The sequence below is a fragment of the Chroicocephalus ridibundus genome, chromosome 4 (assembly GCF_963924245.1).
Source record: "Chroicocephalus ridibundus chromosome 4, bChrRid1.1, whole genome shotgun sequence".
In the NCBI taxonomy this organism is placed as follows: Eukaryota; Metazoa; Chordata; class Aves; order Charadriiformes; family Laridae; genus Chroicocephalus; species Chroicocephalus ridibundus.
The window spans coordinates 20,041,198-20,055,449 of NC_086287.1; the positions used below are offsets into that span (position 1 = coordinate 20,041,198).

General features: G+C 41.4%; 1 protein-coding gene across 10 annotated transcripts in view; it reads right to left on the reverse strand.

The window, feature by feature from the left end:
• Positions 1–21: 21 nt before the first annotated feature.
• Positions 22–14,252, reverse strand: part of TSPAN4 (tetraspanin 4) — a 471,022-nt gene continuing 456,791 nt past the window's right edge. For all 10 annotated transcript variants that reach the window (XM_063331344.1, XM_063331346.1, XM_063331350.1 and 7 more), the window contains 3 exons: positions 13,221–13,352; positions 11,414–11,497; positions 22–8,540 (listed from right to left, as the gene is read on the reverse strand). In XM_063331344.1, the coding sequence (XP_063187414.1) occupies positions 8,472–8,540; positions 11,414–11,497; positions 13,221–13,352 (285 nt within the window). In that variant the 3' untranslated portion in view covers positions 22–8,471. The remainder of the gene's footprint in view (positions 8,541–11,413; positions 11,498–13,220; positions 13,353–14,252) is intronic.

Here is a 14,252-nt window from a genome sequence, read left to right on the forward strand (position 1 = left end):
ATAGGGAAGAACTCTAATGCACAGACTTCACAGAAAGGAGATTTAAAACTTCAGTTTTTATTAGCACCAAATATCAAGCAAGTTCCATGACAACAAGCTGTACTTCCAAGCTGGTGAGTTATTTTGTTTAGGGAAAGTGAATTGGTAATTACATGACATATCAATTCAGTCTATGTACTCTCTTGTGTTTGCATTTGCAAATCCATAATTCCTTCAGTTGTGCACAGGTCTGAGTTCACAATTTCTGTTCTTCCCCCAAAAGAAGTATTTTCAACCATGAGGTTTCGAGGCATCTCTGTTCTTGAGAGACCAAGTAGCATCACTTAGGCTGCTCACCAAACGAATAGTCAAAGCACCTCTGGCTTCTAGGGGGAAATGTTCCTGTTTCTCTTTGTAACATACTTGTGCGTCCAGTTCCTGCAGCTGAGCTCATAACATGAAGAATTTTTCCAAATAGCTTCACTTACAGCTATATGAGCCTCCCTATTTGACTAATGCCAACATGAATTTCAAATGAAATTAATACAGGTGCAAAGACAGCGGCCATTGGTGGGGCAGGAGGAAGGCTGTGTGGTGTTATGGGGATTATAAAGGAGCTTTTAGGGACTTGGACTGTCATAAGCAATCTGCTTTAGACTCATAGAGTGAGAGGAAGGGTTCCAAGAAAGCACTAGAAGCAGCACCGTGCTGAAGTGCCCTTTTCCTGGAGTACTTGCAAATGCTTCATCTTAATCGAGTCTGTAAACAGCTTTAACTCCCTCGGGGAGAGGGTTCACTGCCTTGAGAAATGAGAGAACTGAGAATTGCCTTTTTTTTTTTTTTTTTTTTTTTTTGGAGAAGTTATCTGGGACAGTTAGTCTGTCACAGTACAAAATGTGGGGATGCAAACAGTGCTCCGGTCACCTCAATAGTGTGTGGATGCACGTGAGCATTTCAAAAGAACAGCAATGGCCACGTTTCTAGGCTGAGGCATTTTTTTAATGCAATATTCTGGGTGCGTGCTAGCCAAGCCGATAGAATAGCAGGATCAGTTAATTGCATCTGTGGATGGTACAATAACACTGAGTGAGTTTCCAAGGTAAATTGGGTTAAAAGTTAAAAAAAAAAAGGGGGGAGGGGGGGAATAATCCCTGCAGCATTAGTCTCTCTGAAGAATGTTAAACAACTCGTGACAGTTCTGCTTGATAACAGCACTCATTAGCAATTTGATTTGTAGGCTTGCATCGGGGAACTGCGGACTTTGCGAGCAATTCAGGTTCCGTCACTAGTTAGGTTCACAACTAGGCTGATGTGAATTACTTGGTTACAGTACTCGCTTTGCTTTGCTATGTAGGGACTGTGGTCTCCTAATGCAACGTGAAACCTGAACTTCATAAAGCCATGTTAGATGGCTGTCCTTGGGCACTTAAAGTTATAAAATACTAATAACTGAATCCCCTCTGCATTCGGCAGACTGGGCCCTTGATTAACCAGGTATCCCTGTCTGCAGAGCAGCAGATTTAAATGGTACAGGAGAGCTGGAAGGGCTGGAGCAGCAATGGGGTTAAGCTTTACAGCCAAGGAAAGGTATTTGTGGAGGAGGGAAATGATGAGGTGCATCTGAATAGACTTTCACAAACCAGTTCCCGATATCCCTTTATTTCTATAGTAATTTTTAGTGTCTTCAGGATGAATGCTTTACATCTGAACCTCCTGTCACTGTCCATATGGAAAAAATAAACACATAAGCAATACACATTAACAATTGTTTTTTTATGCTGTACTTTGTTTTATATAGATTTCATTATATACAGTTATATATTTTACCTTGTTGCTGTGATTTGAACCATATTCTGTAATAGCAATGTCATGGGATTGTAAGGGGAGGTCTATAGTGGATAGGGATCCCATCTTTTCAAGTTATTCTTGTAACCATAAGTACAAGGAAGTCTCTGTTAAGCAACTCTGTAGTACTAAAGTGTTCTGCCTGAAAAATTTCTGCATAAAAGCGACCAGGGAGTTGGTCGAGAAACCAGTTTAGCTGATCAGCCATTTCTTCATTAAAAACCCATGCATTGCAAGTTGACTTATAGGCCCTCTGTGTTGCTGTCTAACAGGCACTGGTGTAGATTTGGAAGAAAATTGTAAACTAAGCCATTCTTACAGGTCAACAAACCCCATGATTTTTAATGAACAGAATAACATACAGTATTGCTATGGAGAAACAGTTTTAAGGGGGAGGTGGGGTGGGGTGGGGGGAGGAATGCCTAGGGTAAAATGACCTACGTAGGCAACTGATGCGATTTCAGAAAAAAAGCCTTTCAAATTGCTGTTGCTAGGTGAGTTAATAATGAGAGAGTTTTTGTTTGGTTTTTTTTTAACATATGGAAGGTAAGAAATACAGGGCTCTGTGTTTCATAGGCTATCCTTAAGTCTCTTCGAAAATGATCACCATGCAGCCAGAAAGTACTTTGTATTAGACAGCTAGTGTAATCAGCTAAGGCTGATATTCCCAGGTTGTATTAAGTACAGTTGATGTACATAGCAGGATGTCAGCTGAAATATTAGGCTAGTTGTTGATTAAAATAGAAACACCTCTGTCTATACCAACATGTAGTTCAAAAAGCAAAGACGACTGAGCTAGGATAGCTGCTGGGGGAAGGTACGCTGGGCTTAGTTTTTTTTAAAGAATGGGATCTTAAAAATCAATAGTGTACTCTATTACCCAGGTTTAAGCTTTAGTGGAAAGACAAATTAGGCTGTAAAGTTAATACAGCTGCTCTGTGCCCATGTATTTCTGTAAGAATCATTAAGTTGGCATTCCTGAAGTATAGAATCAATGGCGAATAAACAAAATTGAAAAGCAACATGTTAAAATCCATATAAGAAGAGTCCTTTTAAATGTATACGGCATGATGAAATTGTGAAACCAACTGCTACAATGTAAGACTGAAGTGGGAAGTTTCACAAAGTCAGAAAGGCATTAAAGGTAATGTGGTTAATGAGACCATCTAGTGGTACAATTAATGGGATGAAGAAAATTCAAGTAATACAAACATGCCTACTGAATTGAGGGAGGTGTAAGAAACTTTCACCAAAGGTTTGGGTTTTACTTATGAGGTTTCCTGCAACAACCTCTAAAACCTCTGGGTCTCTAATTTCAGGCCGCATTTACCCTTAACACTTTCAATAATATGTTGTTCAGAATGCACTCATTTTAGAGGCAATTGCACTTGCGAAGCTGTTTGATCTGGAGAGTAAAATACATTGTATTGAAAAAGGCTGCATTACAACACAACCGCAAACACGATACCTGGCTAACCAACCCTTCTTCTGAGCCGACATAGTAGGTGTTCCTAGTTATTCCATTTTAACACGGTCTGGTGTTAATTTTCTGGTTTTCTACGTAATTTCTGAATCTAAGCAACTACCTCAGAAAAAGAGGTCCTTTTGTCTCAGAATTATCAGTAACAGACAAGTTTTAAACAGAAAATAATTGGGTTTGGGTCTAAGTATTTTGTTACACTGTATATCTCATCCCCCAGTATTTTCTGGACTGTTATTGATTATCATATAATTTGCAGGTTGCCCTTAAGAGGAAACAGAAAAGGGTATAAATTTACCTGGGAATGGGTAAGGCACTTAAATAATAATAAATCATCTATAAGGAAGGATAGGTCAAATCAAAGACAGGTAATGAGAAATGACAAAAAAGAAGTATGCTGTGTATTTTTTTTTTATTGTGTACATTGTGTGTGTGTGCACTTGCACAGACATCTTTGGGTACGTATATACTCACTGTATAGCTTGTAGTGTAATTGATTATAAAGAATACAAAAGACATTCTGTTGTAAACTTTAAAGAATATTTAATAACTTTTTAAAAATAAAATGTATATTTTAAATTTTGTTCTTTATATGAATGCACAAAAATGTATCACTGTAGATGCAGCGACAAAATCCAAAGAACTGAGGAGACCTGCCCACTGGGGTAAGATACCAGTGACAACCCAGGAGAATTCACAATGGAATCCAAACAAAATTTCCCATGGTGAGTCCTGATTTGCTTTCTTCCAGTGAATTGTCTAACTTGGTATCTATGCAGACCAGTCACACTTAGCAAGAATCCTTGCAGACAAAGTTAATAGAGTCTGGTTTTAAAACAAATGCCACAATCAACTGCTGGTTTTTGTTGCTTACCTTTGGTGCCACATTTATAGCACAACAATGGCGCTAAGGGGTAAGTGAATGGCTTCAGCTCTCTCGATACTAACAACCTCAGGTCTAGCTACGAATTGGGGGAGAGGCAGCCGGGAGCCACATACGCGGAAAGCTGTAACCATTAATGTTCCTAGTTCGTGAGAAGTGAGGGGGTCGGGTGGATTCGCATAGCAGCCATATTGCTGATGCAAGATAAGATATTTTTACAGCTTCTGTGCAGTTCCTTCCTCTCCATATTATAAATCATACAATGCTGCATTCAAATGGCAATTATTAAATGAGAGAATGAACCTTTACGAGTTTATATTATTTGAGGGGGAGGAACAAAGAATTATTCATAGAACAGAGACTGGAGTGAATTTCAGTGATTGTACACTGTAAGATGTGGAGCTAAATAAATCTATTGTACAAGCAATAAGATTTGGCTGCTACTGACAGTTACTGTACAGGAAAATAAACCATATTCTATTGAATGTATATATACGTATATATAAATTGTGAAGATCAGAAGTATATTGGACTGACTAAAAGCTAAATGCTGATGTTGCTGAATTCAGTAGGTCCAGCCGTGCGCCCTGTGCCTTCACATCGTTTTATTAAGCAGAAAGTATAAATTCCTTCAATGAGCATTAATCCTTCAATGTCTTTGTTGCCTTTGGTTCTGTCTTTAATTTAAATGTATCGAGTCCTCCTTCATGTTTAAAGATAAGAAGTGAAAATAATAGAAAAGACTTCACTAGAAGTGACAAAACGCTAATGGCAGCAATTGGAACGACTTCTGTGTTGCTCTGCAGCCTTTTAAATGGGTATTAATGTACTATACGGTATTTATAATCAACCAGTTCAACATGAAGTTTTATGGATAATATTGGGTTTTAAAATACTCTGGCCTTGTCAGCAGATGAAGTATGCAATGCTTTTTAAAAAGAAAATATGGTAAGTCTGAGGCTTGTTATATGCAATATGTTCAGAGGTTTGAAATTGGATTGTGCTGGTAATGCTTTAAGCACCATAACATGTTTGGCCTGTGTGAAGAGAGTTAATAACATCAAATATAGAAAATAGTCCAGTTCAAATTATAAACAAGTTGCAGTAACAGTTGGCAGTGTAAGGGTAGTGTTTAAAAAAAGACTTACTAGCAGCAATGTGTGGTCTGTTTTGGGTTTTTTCCCCTGTTTTTTCTTTCTTTCTTTTCAGCCGTTAGTGCCGTATGTTTCTGTTGCAGTGACTGGCATTTACAACCCGAGTATTGCTTATACTCCCTACACATACATGTTTTTGAAAACTGAGCCAGTTTATCTTGTAAAGACACCTAAATTGTGGAAAATTATTAGAGGGAACCACAGCATGACTTCTCTTCAGGCTTTGTTTCTCATTTTGTTTCTTCTGTAGGTTTAGCTGAAGTCTAGCAGTCTTCTCTGAGGGCTCAGCACGTATTATTGGGAGACTCAGAGGATGAGGGTTTGTGATCGCTCTTTTCCCTACGCCATCAGGCAAAGTGATGAAAGTTGCCCTCTGTGGGAGCTCTGCTGCACAACAGTTCACGCTTATCAACTGAGCCATCATCAGCCTGCTGTATCTGTGTTAATTTTTAATGGCGGGGATCACTGCAAATAGACTTGTCTATCTTTTATCTTTCTTAAAAATCAATGTTTTATTAATATATTCATCACTCTGTTATGCTGCTTTTCGGTGATGGAAACTCTGAGCTGTCAGCAGGAGCACCTGTGTGTTACAAACTATAAACCATGGCAAGAACTAATGGTATATCTAACCTGGAATCACGTCTATGCAGGTAAGAAAGGAACAGAGGGGAAGGAACCATCTTTCGAAGGGCAGGACTGTTGACAGGTCAGCCTGTGCTCAGGAAGCAGAGAGGGTTGAGACTCTGGTGATTGTAACGTCAAGAGTAAGTCTCTTGCCTGGGGTACAGGGTGCCTGTGTGTGGGCTACTCACTCGGTTTAACCTCTCTCTTGGGCCGAGATCTGTTAACATTTGTCAAGGCTTGTTAGTAGGGCAGTAAAATCCTTTAGCGGTGGTGAGGTTGCTGTGGTAGTGAGTGGTTAGGAAGCCACACAAAATGCACACAAGTAATAATACATTACTTTCAGCTTGGCCTGCACAGCTAAGTGCTCCACGTGACAGAGGATGATGTATCCTTCAGAGATGTGCCTTTATAGGGGGCAAGATTTTGGAAGATGCTTGCTTTTTCACACACCAGAGCATCCCAAGCACTTCCCGACAAGTTTGGGCCTGAGGGTGAGAAGACTGCAGAAAAACAGCAAAAAGGAAAAAAAAAAACCCAAAACCTAAGCAGTGAGGGTAGTATTTGTCAATGGTGCAGGTCCAGAAAAGGGTTACTTATGGGTGTTAAGAAGGTTGCTCAATAAGCTGTGGGTCAGTGAGTCCAGCTTTACTGCTGGAAATTGCCTTTAAATCAAAGTAAGCAAAATGTCACTCATAGCTGAGACCTGCTGTTGTAAGCACTAAAGGTACGGGGTAACTTTTTTCACCTGAACTTGATGCATGAGTATAGTCTGTCACAGTAGGAATGGCTGCATTGAGCTTTCTGGGAAAACAGGGCACTGTGGTTGTCTCTGGTCTATTGTCAGTGGCTGAGAGGTCCTCAAAGGCCGGCAGCAGGGAGCAGGCCAGCAGCATTGCTGTTTGCCCGTTCTCGGCTGTGTCCTTTCCCTGCTCTGCGTCAGCGTCTCCCTGTCACGTGTGCATTACCTGGGGCTGCTTGCTGATGGGGAATTGTTTGTTTGAACAGGAACATCTGATTCGTAACTTCATCGCTAGAAGGTGTGCACAGAAGTGTACTACATCAGTTACTTCAGTTAACAATGCAGGGCAGGGAAATCGGACAACTGGTGGCAATTTTCTGGCTAAAGGGGAGTTACGATTTTGGTTTCTGCAAATTCCCAAAAGTGTGGGGCATATTCCAGGCAACAGCCAGGCAGCAGGAGATGGGTCTGAAAAACAGAACTGAGAGGTGACTCCTGTTCTAACAAAGACTGATGTGTCCTGGCTGTTGTAAACATGCAGCTGAAAAAAAAAAACACCAAAAAACAAAACCACCAAAAAAACCTAGGCATAAAAACATCTGAAGTCTCAATAACTCTCAGAAAAATGAGCAATGTGCAAAAGATTTTTCCTCAGCAAGGCAAACTCTATCATACCTGCAGATGATGATATCCCAAAGTAAATTAATGAAATGGTGACATTCGGGGAAGGAACAGCTGACAGCTTTGTACGGATCCTCAAGTGTGGAAGTGAGTGATATTTTTTGGCAGACTAACTTGAAACAGGGATGATAAGAAATAAAACCGTAGTAGAATGACAGAGAGAGCCCACTCACAAGTTGTTTACTGAAATGAACATACAGCTGAAAGTAATTACTTGTTTCCCAGAGGTATAAGTGATAGTGCCTCCTACAAGAAATAATACTCAGTTATTTCAGTTGGAATGTAAAATGGGATAGAAAGGTTCCCTCTTTCTGAGGTTAGATGCTAGGTATTTCCACCTTCCGGAACAGTATGTGTATATGAATGTAATATATATTACATACAGTCAACCATCTATATGCCACTGGCAATTAATAAGTGAGACAATGTCCAATGTTGTTTTCCCTTAACAGCCAGATCTCACTGTACAGATTCTGATTAAAAGCCTGCCTTTGCAGCGCATAAGATTAAAAATACTCCTTTAAAGTAACATATTTCTGAAGATGATCCTCGCCTGGCTACAAAATCATCTTGAGACACTTGGAGGCAGGGCTGCTTGATCTCGACATTCTAGCTGCGTGCAAACTGTAGTACACCTGCATTCAGTGCTAGCTACTCTGTACCTTCTTTCCACGCTGAAGAATACTCTTTTTTCTGTGCCCTCTCTTCCAGACCATGAAACCTGGCGGGTTTCGCAGAGGTTGCCTCAGTGCAATCTTTTCCTAACATCAGTTTGCGGATCAGCCCCTCTTATGCAGCCTCCTTTCGCTTTGCCTTGGGCCGTGGAAAAGGAACCATTGCTCTTTGGAGGTTTTCTTCTGTTTAAAGACAAGGCTGCTTCTTACCTGTGCCAGTTCAAGTACTGACTTTTTCTTTTCTTCCTCCTTCAGTAAAGTGGGGTGATTCACAAAAATCTTCAGAAAGATAGCATTATACACAGTTCATAGTACAAAGGGGGGAAAAAAAAAAAGGTCAGATGAATGAGCATGAAGGAGATTTCTCCTGTGTCCTTTGGAGGAGGAGCAGAAAGATTGGGAATGGTATCTATGCACAGTAGGTGTCTGCCTTGACTACCTGACAATACATGGTCATTGCAAAGGTGAGTCCGAGAATCTGAGAAAAAGAACACACAACAAAGAATCGTTTTTCAGTAAGTAACCCCTCCCCTCTTATTATTGAAACAAAAAAAAGAGAGAAAAGCATGCTTCCACCGCTTTTGTTCACACACAGGAAGACACATCACACACTGCGTTTCCTCCCAGCTCATGTCCTTGTTCTGTTCCTAGTTTCTGTCTGCCTTTTGTCCTTATCTGTATTGCTGTTTTACAGAACGAACAAGGAGAGCACCGGAGAGTTGATTTCTCCACGAAAAGCAGCCATCAGATATCGGGAAGAGGTATATTGCAAAGAAATGTTTGGATGTCTTTTGCTTGCATGTATTTCATAGTAGCAACCCACAGCTGGGGGCTGTGTGGTTATCTCTGTAGCTATTGCTTTGAAAGACAATCAGGTTCATCCCTGACCCAACGGATGCTGTGGTTTACTTTACTGTACTTTACTTTTCCAAGCGTATGTGTGCACACGTCCCACTGGGGGAATCACTGGAAACTGTCCATGCATTAATGATAACCATCAATGCCTCATCAACAATGTATGTGTCTTTCTACTCAGCCTATTCAAGAAAAGCAGCAGGAGGTGGTGGTTCTTCTCCCAGCCCAACCACTGACCTTCTGGGCCGCCTCTGGTAGATTACTTCATCAGAGAAAGGGATGGGGAAGAGTGTCTTATTTTCCTTCCAGTTGAAGTACGTGTGTGAATGTACTAAGTGGTTGTTACTATTCGTTTGCAACACCAATGTAAAAATTGTCACTTAAATAAAGGTTTGCCAGGTAGAAATTTTTTCTATGAATTCTATTTTAAGCACTTAATTTGACCACTTCAAATTTACTCTTTACATAAATAGCAGTTCCTGTTAACGAGTATTTTGAAAGAGTGTGTGAATAACACACATACCACTTCATTTATAAAGAAAAAAAATGGTTATAAAGCTGTTATTTCGCTGTGGGAGAACAGGAACTGAAGAAAAGATTGTTAGGCTTTAGTGTGCTGTTTTAGAGCAAGCACATGCCTTTTGGAAGGATCCCACGACCACTGCCTTCTACTTCTTACCGAAGGGACACCTTCGGGGACAGCTGCATAATAAAACCTGGCTGGCTGAATTTGTTTTGTAATTTTGAGCATGCATGACTGAAGCAGATTCTTCTGCCACATGTGCTGTATGTCCTTCGAGTTGTGTCACTGTATGACTGACTGCAAGGTTTTTTTTACATGAAAAACAAAAGCTGTCACACGCTTAGGGCCAGAACAATGTTATAACAGCAACAACAGAGGGAACCCAATTCATTTTTAGGTGACAGTACATCAAAACTTTTGTCATCAATCAGATTCAATCCCATAGTGCACCTGGAAGACAGGCTAAAAATCTTGTGGGTTCTGAGGTGTTTTCTCTGTACTTCACAGCATGTACTAGGAATATCAATTAGCATTTTTTAAAGTGTCTGAAAGGAAGTGTTTCCTCCCATGCAAAGTAGTAATTTCTTTCTGTCAGAAAGACAGTATTCTCTTAAATACCCTAAATATAATGAAGGTGTATGAGAAGGACTCTGACATGGGCTGCTGGGTTTTTAATGTATCTTTTAAAGACTCCCTAAATGCTAAATAGATGCTCAAAAGATGTTTTTTAAAGTACGGCAGTATATTAACAACAGTCTTACGGTGTCTCTCTGCCATACAATCTTCTTGTGCTTACCTTTGTTCTGAAGCACATCTGCTTACTATACCAGAAAACAAAACCTCAAACTCTCCTGAATTGGGGCCTACGAGGAGTCAGGCGTTTGCATTAATAGGTTGCAGCCACCGTGTGACACGTGACAGTAAGATACATGCCTTTCTGCCTGACCTGACATTAGTGGGAATATGAGTGGAACTTTGATCCCGGGCTCTCTCTTACTGCTGCTGGTGGTATACCGTGCAAAATTAAAAAAAAGAATTGGGTTAATCTGGAGTTACATGGTATTAATTAGCTTAGCGATGCCAGCCTTTCTGCTTCTATGTTGAGCGTGAGAGAGGTGGAGCTGGAAACTAAAGCTGCATCTTTGCTGCATTCAGGAGTGGGACTTTGGGCCGTAAGTTGGGCGCTGACATAAAGCTGAAACAGCCTGAGCTCCGGCAAAGATTTCACCTGTGTGCCCTCAGGCTAAGGTCTGTGCCACTGGGGCTACGCTATGGCCACAACCACAGCAAGCTGGATTACAGACACGGGTACGTAAGAGTAAGTGACAAAGTACTGCACTGACAACTGATTCTTCTCTGACCGAAGTTACGCTGGAAATAACCACAGGTTAAAATCTGATAGGGAAGTCTATGCCAGTCTTACCTACCTCCTTCCCCTGCAATTAATAAAAAAGAAGCATGGTTTTACTGGCAAGGTGGAGTAATGGTAACAACATCCCAACTTACAGCTTAACCTAGGACTTAGGATGGGGTTGAAGACTTCAGCTATCTTTAGGCTCTCTTGAAGTTAGGTATTTAGGCTAAGCGGACAGTCCTGTCTGGAGGATTACTGGACAAATACAGGTAGCCTAAAAGGTAATTCACTCTACCTTCACTAGGCTTCAGTCTTTGGCTGGCGGGGACTACCAACCACTGAGTCTAGCCTAAGCCTTAGATAAACCACTTGGTAAAGCGCCTGCTCTTTGCAGTGCATCATAAACCGGAAAATGTCTGCAGTATTCCCAGTTCTGTACCTTGTACGTAGTATTTTAACTAAATTAAAACACAAAAGACTTAAATCTTGCAGAGTTTTACTCTATACATGATGCAAACTTTGGAATTATTAAAACGGGTTTGGACAGAGTATATCTGGATCTATGGTTACTTGGTTAATTACAGTTAATTAGAATTTGAAAATTGATATTAAACCATACCTGCACCATAGCTGTGCACAATCCAAAGATTCCCACTGCTAGTAAGTTTTCCTGGAGCCATATTTTCACTGTTTCATAGCAAGGCTGGAAAAAACCACCAAAATATTGTATTAGCCATCAACACACAGCTCTACTCCCCTGGGAATATACAGGCAGAAAAGAGCCAGATCAGCCTAAACTGCTCGGTAACCTGGATTATCATTTCAGCACTGGGGCAACTACAGTGTATTCCTGGGTTGAAGCTCGAACAGGGAGTATTAATTGTAATGACACAAAAAAGCGCACCTCCAAAACGCTGTGTGAGCACTGCTCCAAATAAATTGGGCCAGTAGCTAAAAATAAATAAGCAGTGGATTTGTGTCCTCTTTGCCCTCTAAAAACCAACTAGAACCAGTTAGAGCTTCAGAATGAGGCTTTCATTTTCTCCATGTTTCATGAAAACAAATATTTATTATATATATCAAACCCAAAAGTTCCAGTGAGAGCTGCTCAGTAGCCACTCCTGCTGCCCATTTCATACCATTTTCCATCGTTTCCAATTGCAGCATGGGCACTTCTCTGTTATTTTCTTCCTGCTTTAAATTCTGCAGCTGTACCCTCATGTCCTGGGCCCACTTTGGGGGAGGGTGGAACTGGCCCAAGTGAAACCTTTCTCTAAATAACGTGAAAATAGTAGTTAATGTAAGACAACCTTGTGCAAAAAATTGTGCCTTCTGTCTTGTAAATGTACATCGCCAAGAATCACTCAGCCTTCGGTGACCTTCCCAATATGTACAAAGGAAAACCAATTGATGCCTGCCAGAAGACATGGTGTTAACCTGCACCGATCTTCTTGGTACCCCAAATAAAATAGAAGAAGAACTTTTAAGTCCTTAAATTGAAAATTTGACTTGGAGCTACTTGAGAGGTAGACGGGAGCCATGTCTGGTTGGAACTCAGCCTCTGCCAGTGCCAATCCATGTATGAAATCTCACTAGGAAGTGGACAGGAGACCTTTACTTATTGTCTTCACAAACCCATTAGAACCGGCAAAACTTCCTTATAATTCCACTTCATCAGATGGCCTGACTCCAAACCCCTCCTGGGTAATTGTACTACCTGTAATTGGCACTAAGAATTGCTGAGCTAATTTCAGAGAATTTAGGCTCTGATTATCTGCTCTAGAAAGATCTTACTGAGGACAGCGTAGGGGAATTATCCCATGGAGTTTTGAATTTGATTACAGGCAAGTGCAGAAACTCATTACAAAAAAAAATAAATGCTGCTGGCAATTTGGTGGAATGGCTCCCACTCTCCTCCTGTGCAGTGGTACCCCCTCAGGCAGGGTTCCTGGCAGGAGCAGAGCGCGCCAGGCTCACGCCGTCCCCTTGCTCCACAACTGCCTGGGCCACGATAAGCTACGGCTGCTGCCCCAGGGCTCGTGCTATGTCTGTGGATGAGCCATTGGCCTTTGTCTCTACCCGATTCAAGTACGTGGGACATTGAAAAGGACGATCCTGTCATTTCCTAGCTAGATCTAGCTAGACTGTGCTCCAGATGAGTGTTGGAAGGTACTCGTCTGCAATGTGAAACACCAGCTCAGAGCCTACTAAAAGGGAAGCCTTCAGCTCATAAAAATAATTAAATTGGCAGTTTCATTGGAGGTCAAAAGCCGCAGCTCAACACGAGCCTTCTGAAACCACCTGATTAAAGATGAGTAAAGGGTACAACACGCCTTATCATCTGTATGGCCCTGCAAATGACCGGCTGCCTGCCCTTCACCTGGGTTGCGAGGCAGCTGCTGAGCTGCTGCCCAAGAGCTACTCACTGCTTTCCACCAGGTCCCTGGGGAATGGAGTCCACAGTTCTCGCTGAATTCTAAGCAGCAGGAGTCCGGCACCCGGGTTGTATTGTACACTTCAAACCAGTCAGTGTAGTTGGAGACTCCACAGCATCTGAACTGGAAAAAGAAGCCGCGAGATGATACTGTAAGTATGATCTGTCACTGCCTTCGGCTCATTCTGACCGCTCCCTCCTGGAGTTGGACATTCAGTGCATTTCAATTACACCAGCAAAGGCTTGACATTTTAAAGAAATATAGTATTTCCTCAGCTTTACCCAAACAGGCCCTTTCTCCCACTCTTTTCTGTGTTTAAATATGGTTTTCTATGTAGCTAATGTTAATACGAGAAGCAAAGGCACCTATTTTGAGTGGCAGGACACTGCAGGAGCTGAAACAGGACAACCCCAGTCAAGGACTGAGGTTAAGAGTTGATGGGACTGAGCAGGATTATAACAATCGTTTGCAGATTGTTGTTGGGGAAAAAAATTACTTAAGATACAGATACAGCACCCAGGAGACAAAGATACTGGGCTCTCTACAGCACGCTACTGAAATCATGATTGAAGTTAACGAGGCAAATTTCTCTCCGGGCTGTTAATTACTGATCACCTCTGAAAGTCTCTGTCAGTCGGTAAAAGATGTATTTCCTACTTTTCTCTCTTTGGTGCAGTTCCTTAGTGTCATCATCTGATGCTGCTAAACAGCGGTGCTTTAGGTGTCTGCCTGCCCCAACGCAGTGTGCCATGACTATGTTGGTGCTAAATCACAAAGTTTGTTCGACTTTGGTAGCGGAATGAAAGGTACAAGGAAATGTAAGTAACGGTACAGGGAATGGCTCTGCGACCATCTTCCCCCTCTGGGAACTGGTATATTCCTGTGATACAAAATAAGCTAAGACTCATTACCATATAGATGTATACACCATCTGTCACGCCTGTGCTAACTCAAAAGTACGAATTTGTCGGTATTTAGACACTTTACCACTAATGAGTAAAACAAGACGACACTGGGCTGCAG